At 47.3% G+C, this 27,267-nt stretch overlaps 1 protein-coding gene across 2 annotated transcripts in view; it reads left to right on the top strand.

Annotated features, from left to right (window-relative positions):
* Positions 1-15,470, top strand: part of LOC144141116 (uncharacterized) — a 48,635-nt gene extending 33,165 nt beyond the window's left edge. For both annotated transcript variants that reach the window (XM_077672651.1, XM_077672643.1), the window contains 4 exons: positions 1,069-1,201; positions 4,670-4,806; positions 11,117-11,219; positions 14,055-15,470. In XM_077672651.1, the coding sequence (XP_077528777.1) occupies positions 1,069-1,201; positions 4,670-4,806; positions 11,117-11,219; positions 14,055-14,307 (626 nt within the window). In that variant the 3' untranslated portion in view covers positions 14,308-15,470. The remainder of the gene's footprint in view (positions 1-1,068; positions 1,202-4,669; positions 4,807-11,116; positions 11,220-14,054) is intronic.
* Positions 15,471-27,267: the final 11,797 nt, after the last annotated feature.

The following is a 27,267-nucleotide window of genomic DNA, read 5'->3' as shown; positions in this document are numbered from 1 at the left end:
TTACCGTTAATCCGTACGACCGTGATATGGGAGGCGGCGCAAGGTAGCTCAGACCCTAGGATAAGTAAAGTCTAACGGAATGGGCTGGCTTGATCACAGGAAAGCTAGAACTCCGGTCACCGCCCCCTCCTAACCACGATTTGGAATAAAGTTATCTCTCTCTCTCTCTTTCTCTCTCTCTTTCTCTCTCTCTCTCTCTACCTATCTATCTATCTATCTATCTGTCTGCCGGCCTGCCTGTCTGTCTGTCTATCTATCTATCTATCTATCTATCTATCTATCTATCTATCTATCTATCTATCTATCTATCTATCTATCTATCTATCTATCTATCTATCTATCTATCTATCTATCTATCTATCTATCTATCTGTCTGTCTGTCTGCCTCTCTATCTATCTATCTATCTATCTATCTATCTATCTATCTATCTATCTATCTGTCTGTCTGTCTGTCTGTCTGTCTGTCTGTCTGTCTGTCTGTCTGTCTGTCTGTCTGTCTGTCTGTCTGTCTGTCTGTCTGTCTGTCTGTCTATCTATCTATCTGTCTGTCTGTCTGTCTGTCTGTCTGTCTGTCTATCTATCTATCTATCTATCTATCTATCTATCTATCTATCTAACTATCTATCTATCTATCTATCTATCTATCTATCTGTCTGTCTGTCTGTCTGTCTGTCTATCTATCTATCTATCTATCTATCTATCTATCTATCTATCTATCTATCTATCTATCTATCTATCTATCTATCTATCTGTCTGTCTGTCTGTCTGTCTGTCTGTGTATCTATCTATCTATCTATCTATCTATCTATCTATCTATCTATCTATCTATCTATCTATCTATCTATCTATCTATCTATCTATATATCTGTCTGTCTGTCTGTCTGTCTGTCTGTCTGTCTGTCTGTCTGTCTGTCTGTCTGTCTGTCAGTAACTGCGAATAGAGCTTTGATTTGATAAATCATGAGGAAGCAGCAAGCCGTTCATTCCGTACTAAAAACGGAAGGGATATGTCTAAAAATTAAGTAGGGCTTGTAAGTGTGACCCATTCCATGTTTATCGCCTGCACAGGTACCCAGCCTTACCCACCGGCGGCATGCAAAGTGAACGATGTCCGGAATTGCCTCGATGGGCAGGAACGCCGCCTCGAGACTGGGCTGGGCCTCAGAGGAGGACTTGTAATTAGTGAAGAGGAGTCCTGCAGGTAAGGAAAAAAGCATTATTGCACGTTTTTTTTTTCTCTTGACTATTTGGCCACACGCTAGGTAAGTTACCTGGATGTATCTTTTTTTAACCAAACTGACATATCTAGCCAGAACGCTGTTTTAACGCTTGTGTTAAAAGGGACACTAAGAGCTGTATGTTTTATTTTAACTGAAAGGTCACGTTATTTTAAAATGTTTCGCCTTTTCTTCAAAGTCAAACGATGTTTTGTGTGTCTGTCCTATTGCGCGGGTCCCACCGCATGAATTCGAGATCTCTCCCTGAATAACTCGACAATCGGGTGCGTACGTATGCCGCTCACCATCATACAGCCGCCTGGCCCAATAGAAATAACATCATCGGGCGCCAATCATGCTCAAATGGGCAGGTTCAACATACTGGGAAGCCTGTCTGGAATACAGACAGCACTTCCTCACCACGAAAGGATCTGGCAGCCCTGAAGTAGTGTTCGGTCGAAACCTCTTAATCAATGGGGGAGGCCCTCACCCTCCAGTGGACACAAATTGGCTCGCACACGAAACGAGAAGGCGCCAGCTTAAATTAAGCTGGAAATTAGAAAACATAATCTGAGGGAAACGTGCGAGTATAGGTGGGCTAGCTTAGTTCAGCGCGCGTGGCAGGTGCGCATTCAGATAACTGATTTCCTTCTCGGACAGGGCCACGGATGCGGTACCGACGCATTGCACACGCATGCACATGCATGCATACATGCACGGCAGGCATGCACACATCCACATACGCATGCACACACCAAGCAGCACACATTTAGAGACTGGTCTGGACCTTAAAACAGCGTAGTACACGTGTCTTGCCGAAGAGAAACGACGGCACCGCACTGGCAGCGGCGGCAATGGTCAGCTAAATGACTGCGCCACAGCTATACAGCGCCTGTATGAGCCTGTCATTAGCGCATATATATATATATATATATATATATATATATATATATATATAGAAAGAAATGCCGGCAGTCTTACAACGCGGAATGGTTAGACTATTTATTACCGGTAGTGACGTTACATTGTTTTAATTATTACGTGAGAAAGAAAGAAAGAAAAACACGCGTCCAGAGTGGGGACCGAACCCACGCCTTTCGATTAGATCTCGAATGCCTTACCAATTTGGCTATCTGGGCGACTGTGTTCTCCTTCACTTTCTGAGGTATTTATATTTACTACAACTGTATTTGACGCTTGAGGGTTGTAGCCAGCGCCACTCAGACTACACGGGGAGAAGGGGACCTTCTTTTCAACCCCCGGGGCGTGACGCGAACGTCTACAGCCTATCATAAGCGGGTAACTGGCGGGAAACCCTCTTATGCTACCTTGGCGCTGAGTGGCGCTGGCTACCACCCTCAAGCGTCAGATACAGTTGTAGTAAATATAAATACCCCAGAAAGTGAAGGAGAACACAGTCGCCCAGATAGCCGAATTGGTAAGGCATTCGAGATCTAATCGAAAGGTGTGGGTTCGGTCCCCACTCTGGGCGCGTGTTTTTCTTTCTTTCTTTCTCACGTAATAATTAAAATAATGTAACGTCACTAACGGTCTGACCGATGAACACATTGTCCTCTCGAAAGGGGCCACCGGCACAACACATGCGCGGACGTTTTCCTGAGTTCCCTCCATGAGAAGAACGGCAGTTGCAGAAGAGATCGAAGCTGCGTTCTCATGATCAGCAGCACACTCGTTTCGTACGAATAACTCGAAGATTACTTCGAATAACTCGAATATTATTTCGCGGGATATAGCTAACCGGATTCGACCGCATTCAATGCGGGCTGTATTTGCTTATTGGAGCCAGGGTTCTAAAGCACTGACTAAAACATTGAATTACGGTATATTAGTTAAAAAGAAAAGTGAAAGCGACAGTTCGTCCTATTTCCAGTGGTTGCCAATCCCAGCGTAACACACAGCCACGTATTGGTGTTTCCATTAAATGCTTTAAGAATGAAAATCCAGGATGTCCGACTGAATAAAACCATTCTTATCCGTCCTCACCGGCAGCCTGCTTGTGTACACTGCAGGACGAAAGCTGATAATGCGGCCTTGTTTGGCATTCTGCGCATGGAGATTTGTCTACAGCTTTAGAAATTGCGTGAAGGAAAAACACGGGACGAGGTTTACACCTGCATCCTCTCGACCCCTATAATCTGGCACTCGGCCACCGCCGCAGTTGGCTGCTAGTAGTTAGAAGTTGGATGCGAAAACACCCGTGTGTTCGAAATTTAGGCGCACGTTAAAGATCCCAAGGCGGTCAAATTAATCCTCAACCCCCCACTACGGCACGCCTGATCACCTGTGTAGCGTCGGCGCGTTAAACCCCACAATCAATCAATCAATCAATCAATGGTAGCTGGATGCACGTAATTGGCCGCCCTAGTAGTTCGTAGTTTCTGTTTGCTGTTGAGTTTAGTTGGTTACGTATCGTGTGCACGGTGTCCCAGTTAACCTGGACTAAGATTCAAAATGCGAAGAGCTCCAACGAAATCTTACCATGATTCTAAAAACTCAATAAACTGACCACGGACAGAGAAAGAAGCAAAAAGGGAGAGCTGTTTATTCTCTTTTCTCTGTTCATGGTCCGTTTTTTTTCTCTTTTTTTTTTGCACTGTCATCATCATGGAGTACCAACTCACTAATACCCTCAGGCATTTACGAAATCGCACCGCCCGCATATTTTCAATCGTCATGTATAGATATAATCAATGTTTTTTTTTTTAACGCAAGACCCTTTAGGGCTAGCTATCAAAAAAAAAATTGTGGTCACGGAGTGCGAGCACAAAAGGTTTTTGGGGCGCGAGCATTGCAGTTGACACCAGATGCGCTCCCACGATGGCCCATTACCTGCACTTGACGGTTGCGTTCGGTGAATACCATTAAAAACGGTAAATACAGCTATTTCGAGCATGGACTTTTCATTTGGGCTCACGTATACCTGGCCCAGTATACGTCCACCAACACGCGAGCCCGAACCAATTTGCAATTCCAGTGCGCCTCCACGCTTTGACAAATCATTCGCTTATACCCCTGCTCTTTTGTCTGCGGCATGCCGTTTTCCCCACAAATGGCGCGTTTGTAAACCGAGCACCACCTCTATTACATTTATCCTTGTAAACGGAGAAGGTGCATACGCGTATGTTCGATTGTTTACGGGGCGTATGTTTTTTTTTTTTTTAGGGACAATGGGCAACAAACGCAAATGCACTCTGGCATTGAACGGCGGCTGACATTCGCGTGGTGGAGGGGAAGTTCGCGTATGACGCCCGGTGCGCATGTAATCAAGTAAAAAGCACTTGGAACCGCCGTACTTGCCAAGTTTAACAATTATGTTGTCAACTGCGGTTTTTTGAAGGGATATGCAACGCAATCTTCAACAACTACATGCGACCGTGTAATATCTTTTGAGTGTAATTTCTTTTGCGGAACTCTCAATCGACTTTGAACAGGAGCCAGAAGACGTGCCTCGACCAACGTCTGCTCGAGGGCTGCTCCTTCAGCGACACTCTCGATCTCCCTGTTCGGCAAACAGCTATCGACGCAGTGAGAACGGCTGCTTGCGAGAACGGCAAAGCCATCCTGAAAGGCAAGTACTCAGCGGCACGCCCATCTGTGCTAACGCGCACCTAGGCAATTCTAAGAGGAACATTATACAGCATGATATAGAAATTGCAAAACAGGTCACTAACGAAGTCAATAAACAAAGGACGTTTTGCGAACACTACAGCTCCCTAGAGAGCTGTAGCGTTCCCGAAACGTCATTTGAGAGCCGTAGCGTTCCAGAAACGTCATTTGTTTATTGACTTGGTCAGTTACCTATTTTGCAGTTTCTGTATCGTGCTGACTGACCAGACGGTATGCCATCCAACCAGCGGCTTCAGGTTAGAGCATGGTTATGCACACTGGGAGATCGGTCTTCAGTGAAAGGGGTGCCCGAGCGTTTGCTCTCGCATAATTACTTCGAGGCCCCATTTCAAGCTGGGAGAGGCGCATATAGCGCCTTTCAGGTGACGAAACTCCACAAATTAGTGACACAAATATCTCTACAACCCAACAACGACGACAACAGCAAATCGCACATTGTATCCGTATGGGCCCAAGGACTATACTTTTGCATGTGATGTTGGCTATAAACGGGTATCAAATCAGTATAAATGAATTAGCATAAAATCAGCATAACGAAGCATGCTGACTCCAGTCTAAAAGAGGCACAGCAGTAAAGAAAAAAAAACAGCGAAAACCAGCAATAAGAAACACACATTCAACGCGCACAAATCACACTTGGACCACAAACAAATTGAGCAAGAAAACCAACGGGATTCATGAGTCCAGAGAGTGCATACTTAGAAATACATATGCTCTTCTTGCTTTTATACCCTGCAGAGTAAAGCCCCCCGGGCTTGTCAGCGGGCTTGTCGCGAAAACAAGATATTTTAGCGCTAATTTTGGAATTATGCATTTTAATGTGAGCATATACAAATCAGCATGCGGATTTGCAAAAACTTTTTAAGTGCGAGGTAGTTATGTTCAATAAGTCATAGAATATTATTAAATACCAAGCAGATATTCACCGCCATCTGGACACCCTTCAAGAAGCGTGTTTATTTTTTCAACACCCTTTTTCCCACAAGGGTGTAAAGCTACAAATTAGGGTGTTGGAAACAAAGAAAAACGGCGTAAATAAAAATGGTATAATAAAAAGAAAAGAACGCCAACTGAGAAAAAGGGTGTAAGAGACCTCCAAATTTGGAGGTATTTTGTACCTGTTTACACTGGTGGACTGAACATTTTCTACAAGCTGGGGGATGTTTTGTACCTCACGATGTTTAAATAAATATGACTTGGAATAGTTTATCACCAGTGAAGCTGTTTAAGCTTGAGCTAGTTTCAATAGCGCTAGCAAAAAAAATACCAAAAAAAAGAGAAAAAGAACTGCGCCACCTGTAAAGGGTGCACCACCGCAGGTAGAGTTTTCTAGCAGTGAAGCCGGCCTTCGAGCCGGTTCGACTGTGAGCACAAGGGGCGCATGCGTATGCGCATCTCTTATACCATTTTAAAGGTATTAGTATTTTTGGGATTCTATAACGCGAAAAAAATTGGCGCAGCTCGCAAGAGCTGGGGGTCGACCTAGCTTGTTTCCCCCTTGGATCCACTGTCAGTGTGTCGGACACACTGGAACAGCCATGTAAAATCCGGCTAAACTTGGCCTCACCCCTCAGCACTTAGCCTAACCTAGCAAGAACATTGTAAAACCTAACAAAACTTATCGAAGGCAAAATGTAGCCAAACTTAGCAACACCAGAAGAAGCTAGGTCAACCCCCAGCTTTTGCAACTGAACACCTATTTCACACCCTTTCAACATCCTACAGAAAGCCAAGCTCGTTGCAGTCGGTCAACACCCTTTTCGCCACAAAAATGTAGTCTTTTTTAATTTTAGAAGATCAAATTGATGTTTCACGTGCGAAAGCTAAACTTGGGCAATGAGGCACGCCGTATATGGAAACAAGCGATCATTGCACGCGAACAATTTTCTTGTTTGGTTTTTGGACACTTCTTTCGAGGTGGAGAGGAGGGTATGAGGGGATCTCTTGTACTTCCCAGTGCAATTATACATGCATGCATGGCGTTAATCAATCAAAAGTTGAACACCTTTTTCACACCCTTTCAACACCCTACGAAAAACCAAGGGTGCAACACCTTTTTTTTTCAAAACAAGAAGTGTGTACAGCTACAAAAGGGGTGTTCAGATTCAAGAAAAATGGTGTAATGGCCTTCCAACCCCCTTATTCCACTTATGCTACACCTTTACTGACCTTTATGCTACACCTTTTCTAGGGTGTTGAAAGGGTGTGCAAAAGGTGTTCAGCTGTTGATTGATGAAGGTCATGCATGCATGTATAATTGCACTGCAGAAGACAAGACATCCCCTCTTACCCCCCCCCCCTTCCCCCTCGTAAGAAATGTTCATAAGCAAAAAAAAACTGTTCGTCTGGAATGATCGTTCGTTTCCATATGCGTTGCGCCTCATGGCTCAAGTTCAGCTTTGGCATGTGAAACGTCAGTTTAAAATTTCGTCTTTTAAAATAAACGTCTTTTAGAATTAAAAAAAACTATTCTCGGAGACCAAGCTTAGTCGGATTTTACAAGTTTGTTCCAGTGTGTCCCCCACACTGACAGCGGATTCAAGGGCGAAACAAGCTAGGTAGACACCCAGCTCCGCGCTTTCTCAGGCCTTGCACCACTAGTGCAAGCTGCGCCATTTTTTTGTGCTTTAGTATTTCCAAAAAACAAGTGTCTTTGAAATGGTAAAGCAAGAGGTGCGCATACGCATGCACCCGTTGTGCTTACAATCGAACACGCTTGACAGCCGGCTTCACTGTTGTAATACCTATCTGCGGTGGTGCACCTTTTACAAGCGACGCAGTTCTTTTTCTTGGTCTTTTTTTTTTTTTTTGCTAATGCCATCGAACCTAGCTCAAGCTTAAACAGCCTCCACTGGTAATAAATGAGGCCAATTAATATTGTTTTAAACATCGCGAGGCACAAAACATCCCCTGCTTGTGTAAAATGTTCAGTCGACCCTTGTGTAAACCGGGTATAAAATACTTCCAAAGTTGGAAGTCTTTTACACCCTTTTTCTTAGTTGGCGGTCTTTTCTTACACCCGTTTTCTTTACGCCCTTTTTCTTAGTTTCCAATACCCTAATTTGCAGCTTTACACCCTTGTGGGAAAAGGGCGCTGAAATCATGAACACCCTTCTTGAAGGGTTTGGAAACTATGTGGAATAGGGGCTTGGTATTTATTAAAATTCTATGATTTATTGAATATATTAACTACCTTACGATGAAAAAAGCTTTGCAAATCCGCATGCTGATTTGTACATGCTCACACGAAAATGCATAATTCCAAAATTAGCGTTAAAATATTTAATTTTTGCGACAATCCAGCCGACTCAATCGGAGGGCTTTCCTCTGCTGGCTATAAAAGCAAGAAGAGCAGATGTATTTCTGGGTCAGTAGGCACTCGATGTCCCCATTCATCGCGTTGGTTTTCTTGCTGAGTTGATTTGGGGTTCAAGTGTGACTTCTGCGTGTTAAATGTGTCTGTGCGTCATGCTGTTCGCTCGGCCGATCCACGTTGTCACGCGTAGCTGCGCTGCCCACACCCTTATTTTAGGGCGTTAAGCAACCTTACACCCTTTTTTACGGTGTTCACACGAAGAACACCCTTTTTTAGCCAAAACACCTTTTAAAGGTGTGCGCAGTGGGGCAAAATAGTTACACTATTTCCGCCCAAAAAGAGTGTAAGAAAGTTTATTGTGTAAGCTTGAGATAGGAGGCCAGCCCGATAAGACTAAGGATTCAGCTGGACCGCTTGTTCACTTCGACAGTGCGCTGAAATATCACAGTAACACGGACGTTATAGTTAGTCACCTGAGCCAAAAAATGTCATGCACTGCGGCCGCGTAAAACTCTATTTTTTGAGCTTAGAAACAGGAGCAACGCCTTAGCAACTCAGTGATGACGGCGGGTAACTCTGTGAACGGAAGAGGTGTCGTTTGTGAAACCGAAAATCGGGAGCCTCGACAACAGCACAGGCGACTGCACGCGTGTTATAGGCAAGGGAAAGCTGCCGCGCAGTGCAAACGTTCCAATAAAATTAAGAAAACAAGAACAATAATACATACGGTGTGGCGCGTTTATACCACAGGGCATTAGATAACAAAACAGTGAAAAAGCCCTAATTTATGCCCCCCAGCTTCGATTCAAAATCTCTGTAGAAGAATTCTTGGTGGGTAGAAAAACTGCACAGCTTCTTGAGTCGCGCGCCGAGCCATTTGGCACAGACCAAATGCCGTAAAGAGGTAGCACTTGGTAGTGTGGCCGTTACATGTAGGACATTCGTATTTCTCGGTGTGCATGTTCGAACTGCCTCGTTAGTTCCTCAATCTCTTCGCCAGCGTCATAGAATACCGCCAGCGGTAACGTGGAGATATTAGCTAGCTTTACCGCAAGAGGTACGCGATGACATAAAACACTCAGAAGCCACGAGTGTTTTGTTGGCGGCTGGGGCCGTGTGTGCTGGTAAGAACAACACGCATGCATCCTTGTATGTGTGCAATCAGGTGGAACTATGGATTAATAACGCTGTCAGAGTACAATGTTTGTGACAACTCTTAGTCACCATTCTGTCTAGAATTTTTTATTCATTTGCAGAAAACTGCTTGCGCCCCTTAACCGGGTATCAACTAATCACAATGGCTTGCTCTTTTTAATCACCCGCGGTGCTGCACTTTTGACGTAAGCGAAATTAACGAAATTATGGACGAATCCCGTGAACACGCAATGTGCAGAGTGCAGCTAGAGCCTGTGTTCTTAGAGAACTATAGGAGCCGCCTTTCGTTGCTCCACTGAACAGTGTTTGTCCATCCCGAACAACTATTGCTAAACCCCCGCGCAACTGACTAACGCCTCCTTCCCCACCATCGAGGGTGGCATTATTAAGTTATTGTACGCTTTAGGGCGTTTGTGCGCGCTAAGGAATCGCAGTGTATTTGACCGAACTTGTAGCCCTACACTACGGCTCATCGGTGTTGCTGGGGTACATCAAACACTACATTTTAACAGCGGAGCTCTATAACCCGGCCGTCAGTTGTCCAACGCCAACAGTAAATCAATTGGAGATTTGATCTCCAATTTATTTACTGGGTCCCTCGCGCTATGAACCCTGCGTCTATGCGATTGAGCTGTCATCGCAGTGCGCGCGCGGAGTACTCTTCTTGGGGTTATTCGTAGCGTTGGCTTTGAACAGCCGGGTCTCCGACGAAGGGAGAGGGGCCGCCAGCCCTGCTGATTATCCAGTCTTGAACCGCTATAATGCAAGCTGCGCCAATTTTTCTTGTTTGCATTTTCATTACCACACAACATTAAAACTCGAACCAAAGTGGAAACTTTTCGGCGTAGGTGCAGTGTTTTCCAGTGGCTTGTTATTGATGCCGCCGGCACGCTGCAGAAGGAAATTTTCTATTACCTGCGCTAATGAACATTACCCAAGGCTACATTATTAAGTAGTTAATGCCGGACTAAAAACGCGGACAGCGCGACGGCACAGAACAGATCGGGATACCGCGAATAGCACCAATAGGAACTCCATTGAGGTGGCGTTGTTTATGTGTTACACCTTATTAATAATTTTTTTCAAACCTGGTGATTAGGTGTACATACTATAAAGTGCACATTTTCGTAATTAATTTTCAGCTTCAAGTCGGTCCTTTTCCGGTCATCATTCGTGTCTCACAGTAACTACTTAATATGACCTGCCAACCGGCCCAACACTGAAAGTTTTTATGCAACAGTATAGAAAGGCAAGTAAGAGAGATTAGAAGAAGAATTTTGTCCGAAAGCCATTGAATAAAAATTATATTGCTTAGCTCAACTCAGCGAAATGCTGTCGAAGGGCACAGAAAAGCTTCGAACTTAGGCGACATGGAAAAATAAAGCGGATCATACAATACAGACAACACAAAAACTACACAAAGAGCTTTCTTTTTTCAGTGTGACGAGGAAAGAACAAACGGATACACGGTTTCATTACAGCCGCCAGCTGAAATTAAATGCAGAGGGACAGGCCAGCGGACGGGGCAACGGCATGATGCGCCACTACGCCTTCACTGTTAGTGAGCTCACTGTGACTCGACCCCTCTGAAAAGAGTCAGTGTCTTTGCAGCTCCAGTCGACAAAGGCACTTTTTAAGTAATATGCGAGCAAACCATTCGAGTTCAGCCAGATCGTGGAGGGTCTCGCAGAAACCGTAACTTTAGTTAAAGCCTCGATCCTGCGAGAAACGCGAAGACGTGACTGTTTTTTCTCTGCTTTTTGTTTTTTGTTTTTTTTAGGTATCCGCAGCGCAGCCTCCTGTTTTGACGCTGTAGCCTTCAGAGCGTGCCTAGCCCAGAGCGACATCAGGCTCGGGAATGCACCCACCAAGGAGCTCTGCGAGTAAGCACAACAGCGTGGCCTTTTGCACTAAATGATGCTTGAGTCGGTGGTGTCGATATGACGGGCACGGGCAGACGTATCTTCATGTCCCCCCGAGCGATCGTATCTCGTAGGGCGCCTAATTGTGCCCCCTGGACCAAGTTCGCCTCGAGTCTCCCATCGAATATACCAGTGCCTCCTCTAATTTTTTAGTACCAGTAACAAGAGCACACGGCGCCCTCACGGGTCCTGCTGCCTACCCTCCCTGATTCGTAAGCCCTCTTGGTGCTCCGTACATGCGACAGTTTGGCCAGCACCTCCTAGGGAAAAAAATGCTTTGCTGAGGGAGCTTCGTAGACACCGCGTCAAACGGAAAAAAATAGGACACAGGTACGCGTGACGCGGCTCTCCGATTTGTAGTGCTCGGCTGCCGCGTAAGGTGGACGCTATTTCTCTGGTTCAGTAGGTGGCACCTCGTTAATTGAACATAGAGCTTAAAAGAATATATGTAACCTACGTGGCCTTGCAGGCATTCATAAAAATTAGCCAACCTTCGGGAGGGGCGAAACAGAATGAACGCGTCCTGCGAAATTAAAAGAGCGTCCTATCCCCTGGGGTGTTCAAGTTGGCTGAAGGCATCAAGGGGAGCGGGCGGAGATCGTGCACACCATCACAGCTGTGCACAGCTTAGCGGCGTCAAAGGGTCATCCTAGTGATTGAGCCATGACTAGGTTCTTTACGCACCATCGCGGAACCTCTCATAAACACCAGAACACTTCCGTAACCCGTCCCCAAAAAGCGCTTTCGAAAGCAGCACTGCCAAACGTACAGTGCGTGCCACCTTTCCCCCTTCACTATACTCTAAGGTACTCCAAATGTTACCCCCCCTCCCCCCCCCCGACCAAGTATTGCGGGGTTGTTGTGTGCTAAGATGAGAGTGCCGAACAATAGTGGGCGCTAATATGGACTAAGGGAGCTTGAACAGTACAGCGAGTGAATAAAGCAATTAATTATTCCGTTGGCCCTCTGTGGGAGCTTTTTCCCATGGAAGCAGCAAGGACTATGAGAAAACGCTTCTGGTGCAATGCAGGCTCAATTATCAGGTGTCCCTCTCCACATTGCGCTACGACACATCCGAGGCTCTAAGACATGCGCATGGGTTTGCGACCGTATATAGCGGTAAACTGCAGGTGGGCTCAAGTAGGCTACAGCCCCGAAAACAGGTCGTTCCTCAGTGTGCTACTGATCTCTGCTAGAGTTATGCGAATCTCACTCACGTGAAGGGGCTACCTGCATTGGATCTCTGCGCCGGACGATTTAACCGTGACGAAACCAGTACATGAGTTCGGAAATAATTACGGCTAAAATGATGCTCACTTCAAGGGTAGCCGCGCCGTGTGCTTGACTTGCATTAAACAGGAAATTATTAACACGCCACGCCCTATACTTGACGTTCATGTAATTTTGAGAAAATATGTAAGGTTTGGAGTGAGGTATCCGAATACGCCATTTCTCTAACCATTAATAAACTTACTGACAATGTAGACTGAGGATATTTGTGATCCGGAAGCATTAACTCGCCCATGGAGCCGGAAGACCGACGTCCCGCTTCAACATCTTAAGCGCAGCGAAACGGTTCCTAAAAATTTCAAATAAAATAAATAAAGTGAAGTAATTGAGCTTATCAAAAACAGACAAATGTGAACTGGATGTGAGCCGGAACCTGCAGTGCCTCTGGAATGCGAGTCCAGCATGCACGCACGACGCGTCACTGCGGCTTCATGGCTTTAGTTCTTTAAAGATGAACCCAATGAGTGTGTTGTGGCCTTCGACTTGGAGAACACCGACAACGGGCAATGTCTGCAACTTTGATTTGCAAGTCGTTAAGCTTAAAATCAAGGTATCAACACGTTAAGCCTGAATATAGGCGCAACAACGTATTTATTCAGGTGGATTGACCAGTTGTCCTGGCAGCTGCCGTCAGAATCTCATGGCCGTTTCATCGATTCCCATCTGGCTGTGATGTCAACGTACGCATCCGCAATTCTCACATTCCAACGCAAGGGGATTGAGCAAAGACGATGACTGCTGTGTGAAAGCTCACGGCCGATTCAGCAATTTACACTTTATGACGACGTCAACACGCTGTGGGGCTGACCAGTGACTATGACAACTGCGATCGGAGGGTCACGGCCAATTCACAAATTCCCATTACCTGCGTCGTCAACACAACCACTCTAAGGAGCGCTCTTCGGAATTCTATTGTACAGCAATGCTTTCGCATTCAGAACTCATAAGAAGTGCGTAGATGTGTTTGGAATGTTTTAATAGTCATTTTTTCACGCCTGCTGTTCTCATTATCGTAAGCACCCTGTCATGTTCCTGACGTGATACATTATAAATTGTCGCTCCGCAGCTTCCAGTGCGTGAGTGCTGGCTTTTGTAGTGTAAAATTTTACGACGTGCTATATACAACTACCTCGTCAATGTCCCGCGTATAGTTAAAACTTCTGTAGAAATTTAAAAATATATGCTGTCCTCACGTTCTTGATCAGAAGCGATTTTTCTCAACTGCCTTGCTTTATTCCCTTCTACTCTCTCTGTTGCATTTGATGAAACGGGGCGCCGTGTTGAGCCGTTTGACATATTTGCTGTAATGAAAATGGAAGTGAAAATACCGATCCGACACTTGTAAAACTCCAAAGTCGGCTTTCGCTGCTTGTCACGCGACAGAGTAAATATGCGCATTTGTTTTTGCCATACAGCGCTTTGACGACTTTGCAACGGTGGCGTTACAACGCCGCTAACAGCTATCCTTTCACTGGTTTCTCCACTTCCTTTGCCTCTTTTCTTTAGCCCCGCTTTTACGAAAGCAAACAAGTGCATCGCCCAAAGTGGCAAGCCGTGCTTCCCAGCCGACCAAGTCAAGAATGCGAACAAGCTGATCGGAGCCTACCTGGGAACCTTCGGGTGCGCTGCCAGTACCGGCAATCCAGCTACGCCAATGCCGGGTCAGAAAAAAGGGAAGGACAACGGTTCTAGCTTGGTTTCTACCTCTGCGGTGGCCATTTCGGTCGGACTGGCAGCCGCCTTTGCTTTACGGCACTAGCCGCAAAAAAGAGCGAGTGCTGGCTGGCTTGCTTCTGATGTCCAAGAAGATAATCTTCGCAACAGCAGGCACCTGCTTCAGTCATTTTTTCAGCGTTAATTCTAAAGGATAAATGCGAAAACGTAAGCTTTGAGTGCTATTTTTAGTAAAACAAAAAAACAATATTCGCGACATTTTTTTTTTTTAAACATGCATTGGTGTCCACGTACTGACATGATTTTCTCCTCGGAACACTCGTACCCCTAGTCCATTATCACACTTAATTTTTTTTTCTTTCCGAAAGTTGTTGTCATGTAACGCACTCTGTTACACACTATTTTAACTTCTGTCATGGTATGAGTCAGCGCAAGAGCCACCAGTTCAAGTAAAATTCACAGGCATAAAAAACTTCTTAAAATCGTCGTTTAACAAACACATACTAAATACGCATATTTGATGGCATATAATAACTATTAGCATGGATTTGGATTCACCTAATAATTAGCTAAATACGAGCCCTACCTTAGTTTTAAAACGAGTGAATATCTGCTGAACGAAGTTACTGCGTCAAGTTGCGTGCGAATTCACTGAATAAACGCTTTGCCAAGTACCTTTAGGTTATCATTAGCCATAAGTATTCCGAAATATTCCGTAAGCTGACGATCCTATAGTTTCTCATAATTGCTTTACTGTAAAACGTTGAAGTCAGAGTCAGAGACATTTCGTACACTAGGCTAGGTCATCATTAGCCGCTTTGTCGTCTGACATCAATCGCACTATAAAAACGTTAAGCCATGCAAGCGTTCAACAATCGCAACTCACTTTCACGAGCGAGAAGGGTTGTCAAATTATGGCCTGGTTTCATTTTAGCATTTTTCTATACTTTTCTCTCACTATTTTGTCCACGATAAAAATGAATCTCTTTCTTTGTCCTTTCCATGCTGAGGAATTAAGGTTTCAAATAGGATTTAAAGGCATTCTGTAGTAAACTAAAACGATGGTGCGCTTTGTTCTCTCCAACACCGTGATTAGAAGCTCTGCCGTTCAGTGTCGTCCTTACTGTGTGTGACACACCTGTTCTTTCCAGCCCGTAAACGAACTGTTTCCGCTTGCCCGCATTCCTCGTACTGAATATCGCAGTAAAACAGGCGTATATTCAAAATAAACTTCAAACACCACCCGTATTGGCCTGTGTGTTTTTGTTTGTTTGTTTGTTTGTTTTCTTCTTTTTTTGAAGTATGGATATTTTGGTAAAAATGCTTGCCAGTAACGAAGATGCATGTATTTTAGATACAGTCATAATATACAATTTTAGTAGTTCGTACTTGTATCGAATGAGCCAGGAAATACGCATTTCAGTGCCTGTACCAAAAGACGATATGTTTTATCGCGTATCTTGCATTCAAGATTCCCGGTATATGAACGAGCTTGAATAAAAATTTCCAAGATGCGTCTTATTCTTGCAATTTCGCCGAATGGCAACGCTGCGGAACTTGAAAGTGTCGAATTCGTTTTCGACTCCTACAAGTGGTTGTTCCGCTTGTTTTCGCTAATTACAAAAGCGACATTCCACTTTTGAGAAAATTGCCGGATATGGAACAAAGATTGCTATTATTTGTGCCATGAGGGACACTGATTTCTTTAGCTGCAGATCACCAGAAACGGCAGATAACGTTTTTTTTTTTTTTTTTTTTTTTGCATTGTTGGGAAGGAATATATTTTTGGGACGCGCTGCAGAGAACACTTCACAAGGATTTTCCATTAGACGCCTACGGTATACGTTTCCTTGCGGGCGGCAATAAGGGTGGAGTGCCTTACGACTTAGTCATGGCCCTGAGCCTCTACAGTATATGGCGCTCGCCCACAGCAATGCTGTACAGTGATGTTGATGCGCATTGTGTAAAGCAGTACCCTAACGAGAGCTTTGGGCGATTCGTTCAAGTTATCGGATCCCAGTTGCTATTTCCCGATTGGCTGCCGCAAATAGAGCAGCTGACCACTATGAGGGCATTTTAATTGACAACGTCAGCCCTTTGTTCGTAGCCAGCTTCACCTTTAGTATGTGGGCAGTTTTACGCCGTTGTATTTTAAAGGGGCACTGACACAAAAATTTAGCATCTTGTTTTTTTCGTTGCGATAAGTAGCTAGTGACCTACTTATAACCTGTAGAAACCTCATTTGCTTCAGTGTGCGACGGTTGTTTAATTAGAGGGATTTTAAATGCGGCCAGTCGCAGTTTCGGTTTCAGAGAGTGCCGCGAAACGATGGATTTTGTGGATTTTGTGTGAACAAAGCTGACCACGTGACCGTCGGAGGGATATCACAGAGCAGAGCCGCCGTAGCACTGTCGAATCCGCATCGACGGCAGTTTCTGCGAATGCCCCCGCGTACTGATCTCGTGAGGCGCTTAATTAAAAAGCGACCGTGGATGTGACGCAGGCGCTGCGAGTGCAAATGCTACCGCGGCTAAAGAACGACGCGCGACGCTCGAGACGGTGGGTGGCAAGACGCGCGCTGGGAGCAGCCGGCCGGTCTGCCTACAGGTCCGCCTACAGATGTGTTCGGCTCAGCACTGCGGCGGATATTCGAGTGCCGCTCTCGTAAGCGGTGCAGATGACAATTTTTAATGCAACCCGCCATCGCATCATTAACTCCTTTCTCATGTAAGCCACTATGGTCGGGACTTGGGGACAATTTCGTGCAGCGGTAACAAGCTATCACTCGAGCTACCTGCGCCGGCCTGGGCCACTTCGCGGCCGTGGCCGCCGCCTGCACAGCGACCGTGCGGCTAGCTCAGTGGGCTTTTCGTGCCTCCGGCGCGTTTTCGCATCCAATGGTAATAAACAGTAATAGAAACAGAGTGCCTGGAATCGCTGTAGAACTTTGGTCGCGGCCGGCTGCCCGATTAGCTGACGAAATCACGGCGCCTCCGCCGCCAACGATCGGGTCGTTCGTTCTCGAGAGCAGAAGCTCCGCCCTCCGGCCCTCCGATTGGAGCGGCGAGCCGGGCGAGCCCGCGTAAAACGCCGGTAGTGCGGAAGCGGCAAACACAAACTCGTGACGTGTTTGGATGTTGTTTATTTACAATTGCGCGTGGTCCTCTGCTGGCTGCTCGGTTGCGTTTCGCACACTTCAAAATTGATTTTAAATATGTTCTAGGCTGTATTCGCCGCTGATATTTTGCATATGATGTATATGTGTTCCCACCAATCTATCTCCGACGTTATCTCGCCTTCAAAATTTTGTGTCAGTGCCCCTTTAATGTCTTGTACATTGTCAAAGACAGGTAATGAAGGAAAAAGGAAACGGGATGGCTCAATCGGATAGGCGTCCGCTTCCCAACGCGAGAGTCTCAGGTTCGATTCCCGCCACGGGACGCGCTTTTTTCTTTTGGGGAGTGTTATGTGCCCTTGCGGAAACCATTAATCATTATGTGCCCCCCCTCATTGTGCAAAATTGGCTTTCCTGCTGTGCGTTTTTGCGTACGGTCGCCATCAGTAGAGTGTTTAAGCATAGCGGCTACCGGAGGCTCACATTACGGCGGCGGGTTACCAGGACCCGACTGCGCAGGCGCGCGCGGAGAGGGCGACGAGGTTGCCCGTCAGCGGAGCGAATGCGCGGGCAGGGCGAAGGCCGCCCCGCGGAACTATGCCACCATACCGGAACGAATTCGCACCTGCCCATTCGGGCCCCGCTACACGTCGCCGTAGCGTTAGCGCACGGTACCCGCTATGCTAAAACTCTCCAGTGAGGAAAAGAACGCTTCGCTTTGAAAGCTCTTTACTATAAGAAATGAAATTAGGTAGAATACAAACTTGGGCTAGTTGGTACATTACGAAAACGAAAACTGCGCATAGAACGAGGACACAAGAGAAGACGACTAGACACACGGGGCGCTGACCAGCAACAGATTTTTTTTTTATTTTGAGTGAAAAATGCATCATGAAGGAAACTGCGATCTACCCATGTACGCTAACCTAGGGCACAGAACGAAGATAAACAGCCAAAAAACAACCAAAACCACAGCCAAACGACTGAGCGCAACACGGGGTGGGGGGCACGGAACTTGACACTAGGCATGCGCAGTCGCTTCGTACACAAACAAAACAAGGCGAGGGCCGGAGCAGTTCAAGGGCACTAAAAATCACCCCCAAGAGTCCTCCTGTCAAAATACGCGACCTCGGTACTTAGTAGAGACACCGACGGTGTACTGACGCAATCCTCGCCTTTTTTTTTTTTTTGAGGATCACGTACGCTTAAAAAATCTCCCTCGTGCGCGCACAGGGGTGCGCGCACGAGGGAGACTTTAACGCCTTAACACTTCGCATGCTTCGAGGCGTGGCGCACAGCCTTTGCAGTATTTACAGTGGGTGGCCAGGTTGCTGCCGGTAAAAGTGCGGAGGCTGTTGACGTGGAGGCTCCGCATGCCTATAGCAGAGTCCGTCAAAAGCATTGACGGACTCTGCCTATAGTGTCCAGTTCCTTGCCCCTCCCTCGTGTTGCGCTCAGTCTTTTGGCTGTGGTTTTGGTTGTTTATCTTCGTTCTGCGCCCTAGGTTTGCGCACATGCGTAGATGGCAGTTTCCTTCATGATGTGTTTTAGATGCAAAGCATCTCTTGCTCTCGGCTCCCCCGTCCGTCGTCCGTCGTCCGTCCATCCACCGGCCCAGGAAGACACCGGCCACACTGCCGCTCCAGGAGCCATTTAAGGGGAAGCGTGCTCGTCCCGTTCCGGCCCAGGAAGACACCGGCAACACTGTCGCTCCAGCATCTCATGGTCGGGGCTATGTCCACCCACTGCGCATGCTCGGCTCATCTCGGGCGGGCCCAGGAAGACACCGGTAACACTGTCGCTCTAGGAGCCATTAAAGGGTAAGACACCACCGGGCGTTCCGCAAACCGAGCATGCGCAGTGGGGGTGTGGACGGCGCAACAACGACAAGGGAGGGACATAGCTCCGTCGCATCTAATAAAATTACGCCATCTTCCCGTAGGGGAACCCTGAGTAGTATGCGAAACAGCCATGGGCTCAACGCAATTTCCCATTTCGTAGTTCCGGTAAGTTAAAAGTGTGGTAGTTACCATGGAAACCAAACTGTAAATATAACGTTAGCTACGTACCTCAACCTAATGGAAACGACGAACTGAAAACTAATGGGCACTTGAATCGACCCCATGGCTGCTTTGCATGCTACTCAGGGTTCCCCTACGGGAAGATGGTGTGATTTTTTTTTTTCACTGAAATAAAGAATCAGTTGCTAGTCTGCGCCCTGTGCGTCTAGTCGTCTTCTCTTGTGTCCTCGTTTTATGCGCAGTTTTCGTTTTTGTACTATAAGAAAGCGCAGAGGTCTGCCGGAAGGTTGACGCCCACGCCATTCTTGGAACATAGAGAGGAGCAAATACAAGCTATAAAGAAAAGTACGCCAGGAGAGAAATCAAGAATGTGCAGAACTCCAGATAATTGACCACAAATGTATAAACATTTTAACGCCTCTTGTCCTCATTCGGAGTTTTTTTTTATAGCGCAATCTGGCTATGAGTCGTCAAATACGTTGGGTTACTATATAGTTTTTTGTTTTCCTTTTCTTCTTTTCGCCAATGATGTACACTACACTATTATAGCCATTAAGTGCCTTAACCCCGCCAAGTGTGTATTTTTGTGCAGATGCATGCGGCATGCCATACTGCACGGTCGGTGCTTTTTCCTTCTTCTTTATTCGTGTTTCGATAGTTGTGGGTTTTTAATTCTTTTCTTTGTTTTGTGAGGGTGGTGATTGAGATACATATTTTTTTTATTTCGTTAGTTTATTTTTGTATTTTTTACTTGTTTATTTTCATCGCCGAACTATTTTCATCTACGCTAGTACAACGAATACATGCGTTAAATTACCGCGCTCTTCCTCTTGCGGATAAGAACTATGTTGGCATTGTTCCAGTCCACGGGTACATTTGAAGTACTAAAGAATTGCCAAATGTTTGTTGCAAGCTTTTCTAGTACAATGTCTCCAACCTCCTTTAGGTGACCCACGGTTACTCTGTCGTAACCTGCATCTTTTGCTCTCTTCACCTTCCTAAGCGCCTTTTCACGTCCTCTAAAGTTACTAAAAGTTACTAATAAAAACTCACGGACCAAATTGGTCCTTAAGTACTCTATCCTAGCCTGTATTTCCTAGCGTAATCCTCATCAGCCTATGAGCATTACAAACATCTTTATAAACCAACAGCGGCAGCATATTTGTGTCTACGGCAGGACGAAGGCCTGTACCATATGCCTCTTCCGTTGCAGTTCGCCACACCCTTTTCTGTGAGGGAGTGCTGCTTGTGCGCCGAGGACCCTTTCTGATATGGTTTCACCTAAAGTCACTAAATAAAATCTAGTGACACTAGTTTTACTTGTCTAGTTGCACCTCCCTCGTCTGAGCACGAGGTCGCGGGTTCGATTCCCGGCCGCGGTGGCCGCTTTTCTGATGGAGGCGAAAAGCAAAAACGCCCGTGTGTACGAGATTTCGGCGGACGTTAGAGATCCCCAGGTGGTCAAAATTAATCCGGAGCCCTCCACTAGGGCGCGCCTCATCGCCTGTGTTGCGTCGGCACGTTAAACCACACAATCAATCAATGCCCCTCCCTCGTATCCCATGCATTGTATCCCGCGAACTATGCATTGGGTTTGTTTAGGTTTTGATTTTGCTGGCCGGCTGCGCCGGGCTGTGTTATCTGTGTCCCAAGTGAAGCGCGTGTTGCATTTTTTTCTTTCTTATGCCCCGCGGGTTATCTCATTTGATAGGGAGAATGTTCCGCCCTAACGTCACTAGCCTAGAATCGTCTTCTTTGATCTAGAGTGCTCTCGATGTAATTCGACTGTTTAAGAAACACCTGTGCCAAAAGATAAATGCCCGCAGAGCAGACGCCTCGGCATTTTGTTCGCCGACACTCGCCTGCGCACGTCACTTTGTTGACTGCTGCTTCGCCGCAAGTGTATTCTTTGAGCTGTTAGGCGAGCACAAGTCCTTCAACACAGCTGCGTCGTCTTTGGCTGCAAGACAATATTATGCCTACCAGACCCGGTAACACTTCGGGTCGGGAAATATATTGTACGCCGAGACCTGTAAACGATTTCAAGTTAACAAGGGAACAAACAAGGAGCACAGAGAATGTGACACCTATAGACAGCCCCGTTCTCTCTAGATCAGTAATACAGTGATCACTAGAGTCCCTATTCAAGCAGCGATCAGTATTCTCAAGCCCATATGGGTCTCCTTTGCCTCTGGTGATTGAGGCATGATTTCATTACTTTCGAAATATTTTTAGGCTGACTGTAATGCCACTTTTTCTGTCAACAGCTAGATGGCTACGCGACTAGTGTTGATTAAATTCCTCGCGCACCCTCTGGCCTACTGGGACGGACATATTTTAGGCATTAGCTTTGTGACGTTCGGACATTGATACCGGCAGCCGACGGCGTGCACGGAAACCCCGAAGAGCCGACGCGCGTCCCACCCCGCGTTCGAGCAATGTAGTTTTAGCACTCCGTATGGTCCGTTCATTCCGTTCGTACCATGTTGACCGGGACCCGACTGCGCCTGCGCGCGCGGGCACGGCGAGGAGGACACTCGCCACCATAACGAATGCGCGGGCATGGCGAGGGCCGGCCAACGGAACTAATCCACCCTACCGGAACGAATGCGCAAGGGCCCAGTCGGGTCCCGGTCAACACGGTACGAACGGAACCGACGGAGCACAGGGAGTGCTAAAACTCTCTATTGACCGCCTTTGGGAGACATCCCCATGCTGACTCCCAGGCGCCCGGTGCAAGCGTCGCGTAGGCGCGTGGAGCGTGGGACGCCCCGAACCAATTCCAATTCCAGTTCCATGTACCACCTCCAGCCCCTTCTGAATAAAAAAAAAAGAAAAAGAATGTGGGGAACGAGATCTGCTCCAGCTAGGCTATGACAGATTTAAAGCCAATATAAAATAAATAAATAGGGCGAAAAGCCAACCAAACATTCCCAGAAAAAGCCAATTTGATGTTTAAAAAAATGTGGTTGTTCCCTCTGCCATAGGAACCGGTAAAAGCACGAAAGTGAAATGTGCCTTCACAGGAGCAGTTGAATGTTTATTGTGCATCGATATGAACTTGCACGTCGCTTTTTATATTTCGTCGGCATGGCACCGCTAGACGCATCAGCGTTAGGCACTGCATTGTACGCGTAGCAGCATTGCGTAAATCCGACTGAAACCACAGGCGCTCGCAAACCGTCCGTGCGAACGAAACCAATCGGGTTGTCATCGAATCGTTTGGTGAACACACGGTCCGCTGCAGCGAAAGGAGCAGCGGACCGTGCCACGAGCGCGATATCCGCAAGTCGGCTTCTCCGCAGCTTACGCTGCGCGTCCCTCGTACCATGATGCACTACTTGTTTCGCCTCTCCTAGATGGCAGCACCATCCTAAATGAAGGCTATAAAACGCGGTTGTCGTCCTATTCACGCGTATGTTCATAGCGCAGTCGCTAGCGCGTTTCGTACCTCCCGTTACGGCGGAGTTCGTGGCCCGAATCCCGGCGCCGCCGCGTCAATCAAAGTTTCTGGCGATGTCATTCCCGTCACGGATATGACGTAAGTTACATCTTGGTGGACCCCGGCATAAAACATTTTCGTGTTAAAAAAAAAGTCCCCGACGTACATGACAGCATGACGTCCAAGCAAAGTTTAAAAGGGCCCATCTCCCCGCGAGGGGGACTCGAGTAAATAGGGGGTGGGTGTATTGCGTTAACGTTTAGTGTTTGGGGAGTTGGTGGTAGTGAATGCGTTGTATCAGCAGCTTCTTGACGTAGTTTGAATGAGTCAAGATATAAGGCGCGTTCGTAGCCTTTCATTCTGTGTCGGTTTTGTGGCGCAGTGGGAAGAGCACCATGTACCTCGCGTTCCGCCCACAGGTAGTGAATGCGTTGTATCAGCAGCTTCTTGACGTAGTTTGAATGAGTCAAGGATGTAAGGCGCGTTCGTAGCCTTCCATTCTGTGTCGGCTTTGTGGCGCAGTGGGTAGAGCACCATGTACCTTGCGTTCCGCCCGCAGGGTCGTGGGATCGAAACCAGTTGCCAGTAAGTATTATTTTTTTATATAGTGTAGGGGGAGGGGTGCGGACCTGTTGCTGAGAGCGAGGAGGGTAGCGTGATGCGGGAGAGGAGGAGTGGGGGAGAGGGCGCACCTGGAACGGCTGTTGCGGACGCCGAGGCACGCCAACGCTGGGTGACATCGTGAGTTAAAGAAATGCTCTGCATTTAAAAGGAAAACTAAGCGCGAAGGAACATAGAACGAAGAAGAAGAAAGTTCTCAAGACAGTTCGGCGCAAAAGATCGCACAACGCAGCAGTTCCACTATAAGAAAACCCCATATCGCGATATACCACTCACTGTATGCGCAGAATTTAAAATTGAATGAAAGGCCACGTGTAAACATGTAATCCCGAGAACCCATAAACTTGGAAAGAGTAAAACAAATAATTCCCACACCAAAGTAAGCAAGGCAACCACATAACGCTGCACCAACTCCCCAGATAGAGAATTAAATTTAACAGTAAAAAAATAATCACACACAAAGATAGCAAAAGCCTTACACGGCGTATCGCGAAGGTAAACTATGAACATAATATGTACAATATTTGTAGGAACAGTACCAGCAGAAAAGAGGGGTCCGAGCTTCGGGTTTTTAAAAGATTACCCCAAGTGTGTGTAGCACTCTCAAAGAAAGCCCGAGTCAGAGCTGAGGCGGCATTATCCACATCTCACAGACACTAGGTCACACGTTGTAGCACTGGGACCTTGGGCACACAATATCGCAGAGGTGCAGTTCATGGGGGCACGTATCTACGTGTTATCCAGTTCAACAAAAAATGCGGAAAGAGGGGTGAAGGTATAAAATAAAACGCTGAAAAAAAAACCCTCCAGAACGCCGACATTACGGAGAGCTGGAAGGTAGGTGCCAGCACGGCGTGCGCAACACGGCTCAGATGCAAGTCACTGAACACGCGCAGGCGTCACACCTCGGGCATAGATCGAGATATAAAATCGACGAGCTCCATGAGAATCTTCCCGACTGTAGAACTGTCCAAAAGGTTACGAAGCTGTGGCGGCTGGGACGGTGATCTTGACAGCCGACGAAGTCTCTGAATGTAGCTGGCCGTTTTCGGCATTCTATTAAATAGTGCGCAACCGAAGTCGCAAGCGCACCACAGAAGCACTGACAGTTTGGCGTGAGTTGTAGACGGCGAAAGTAATGAGTAAATTGGCCGTGTCCGGTTATCAGGTGAGCAAGCTTCTTGGAAGGCGGGAAATAGGAAGGAAAGTCTTATACACTGGGGGTCCATCGATATAATTCAGTGTCGCAGTTGTTGGTGCTCCACGTCTCCTGCCATACCAAGCGAGCGACCTTCATCAGCAAAGAGCGCACCCTGGTTTTCGACCCCCTTCCACGAACCTCCTCTCCTCTTGTGGCAGCACTGCCGGCGACAGTATCCGCAAGCTCATTCCCCCACACACCAGAGTGAGCTAGTACGTGATATAGATACAGGCAGTAAACTTGAAAGTAGGGAAATAGTCTCTTTTAGGCAATGAACGGTAGCGGACTGATTAAATGGGTTATTGAGAGCCAATAAAAGTGAAAGGCTGCCTGAGTAGGTCCTGCCGGGGGAGGAAGGTGTGTCGTCCAAGAGAAACTGTACGAGTTGTTGCATGGCAATCACCTCGGCATCAAACGACGTGGTTGGACACGCCAGACGGAACCGCCTCACTGCATGCACATGGTCTGTCCTAGCGTCATTAAATAAAGGCTTTCAGAGTATCGGCACTCTTTTCTCTCATTGTTATGTGCCGCCAGGATTTTCATTGGTCGGTCGGCACCACGTGATATTTGTTTACATATGGGCGCAGCCATTTTGTTTCTGGGCGTCTCTCTCTCTCTCTCTCTCTCTCTCTCTCTCTCTCTCTCTCTCTCTCTCTCTCTCTCTCTCTCTCTCTCTCTCTCTCTCTCTCTGCTGCGCGGACGCTAGAGCGGCGGCCGGTCACACTAGATCTGCCCGTCACAACCGGCAACGGTTTCATTGGGAGAGATGGCAACACTGCAAGCCAGGAACAAAATGGCCCCCAGACACTCCCGGGTGCACGAAGTGGTGGCAATCTTTAGCGTAACTCATTTAGTGACGCTAGTCTGTCCCATTCAAAATGACAAAGGCTGCTTCTGATGCAGTTGACGTGTGTGATCCGTCTATGAAGGCGTGCAGAGTAGAGAAGTGCAGCCTGCGGTTTGCTTCCGTTCTGGTGAGACAGTCGAAAGGAACACGAAGTCGTCGCGCAGGATGTGTGTCGACCTTGATGGGCAGGTCCACGTCGGAAGGATCACACGATGCTGTGTTGAAGGTAACTGGTTGCTAGTGATAAAACAACAGAAACATGCGCACATCACAGTGGGCATGTTTCTGCACCCACCAGCGGAGGGAATAAAAAAGCCCGCCCGCACGCGCCTCGGTCACTCCTGCCACCCGCCGTCGTCGGAGCCGCCGTAGGAGACATCCGAAAGCGCTCCGGCATCCCGGCCGTGATCGAGACGACGGTATGGCCGTGCCCCTTAAGCCACCAAAGCAGACCAGCGAGCCCGCAGCAGCACCTTGAGTTCGCCCCCACGGCCCTGCAGCGTGCGTGGACACCCACGTGCCCCGGAACGAGAGTCCCGACCTTCCCGGGACCACAGAGAAAGCGCACCCCGTGCGCCTCGGCCTCAGAACGAGAGGCCCTGTCCCCGAGGCCCAGCGCCAGCCGCCTTCTTGACCCACTCCTACAAATCACCGCATTTCGCCGGGTGAGCGCCTCGGCATCAGCCCAACTTCATTGTCAATTAAATTGTTTCTATAGCCAAACCTGCGTTACCTCTTTTCCCCTCAACTCCATGTGGACCCATTTAGCTGGTAACGTGACCCTATCCCCCCTATCGGGGGCGTCACAAAAATGTGGCGGCAAGTACTGGTGAACAGCTTCCTGCGAGTTCTTGCCCCGTTTAAGGGTTTTTATAACTTAGACATTATTACTGAGGAGATGATTCTAAACAGGTTTTCTTGTCTTCGTAAATGCCAAGATGCGAAAAGATAACTAAATTATATATACGGACGGATTACTAATAGTGGGTTTCGTTTTCTGATAACCTCCCTACTTTTCTTTTGCTCTTTCTTCCTTTCTTTCAACTCGCACGTTAGGTCATCTTAGCCTCGCTGCTGGCATCACTAACTTCCCTAATGGCCTGGTGTGATTACTCGTGGTTAAATAAAATTTGTTCGATGAAAATTGTCCGTAGATATGAATCCTTGCTTTTTCTGTTTCTTTAAGCACTTTAGGGGCTCGCCTAGTCATCGTAGCTCGCTCGCTGGATCCAAGTAGAGCCCCACAGCGTACCGTCGTAGCGGAGTCCCATCGTAGCGGCGTCCCACACAGGCTTTGAAAACCAAGTGGTTTAAATAGTCATAACTGTTCTAAACTCGTGAACCGCTGGCGCTTGCCATACATCTACCCGTTGTTTAGCGCAAAAAACACTGCAGGTACATTTGAGGTAAAAAATCTCCCACCTCCCCTCGCGGGAACCCCTGTGTAGATGCGACGCCTAGGTGTCTCGTTGAGGTGGCGCCGACCATCGCGATGATAGCAGGCTTGTTAGTCTCCATTAAAGGCAGCGTTGGACAGCGGAGGAACGGCGCTGGAACGATGGAGCGGAGCGGCGCAGGCACCGCGTTTTATAGCGTGCATAACGGTGAGGGGACGAGCCGGCGCCAGTGCGTCTGCCGCGGCTATGACGCAACACAATCCAACACAATCCACTTTAATCCAATCCAATCCAAATCCAATACAATCCAATCCAATCCAAGCCAAGCCAATCCATTCGAATCCAATTCAATGCCCCTCGCGAGAGAGTGTTCGCTATCAGAGAGGAGAGGGGGTGAG

Source organism: Haemaphysalis longicornis, unplaced genomic scaffold (genome assembly GCF_048455015.1).
Source record: "Haemaphysalis longicornis isolate Haplotype H1 unplaced genomic scaffold, Haemaphysalis longicornis Haplotype H1 scaffold_1, whole genome shotgun sequence".
Lineage (NCBI taxonomy): Eukaryota > Metazoa > Arthropoda > Arachnida > Ixodida > Ixodidae > Haemaphysalis > Haemaphysalis longicornis.
This window is presented reverse-complemented; position numbering and strand designations above follow the sequence as displayed.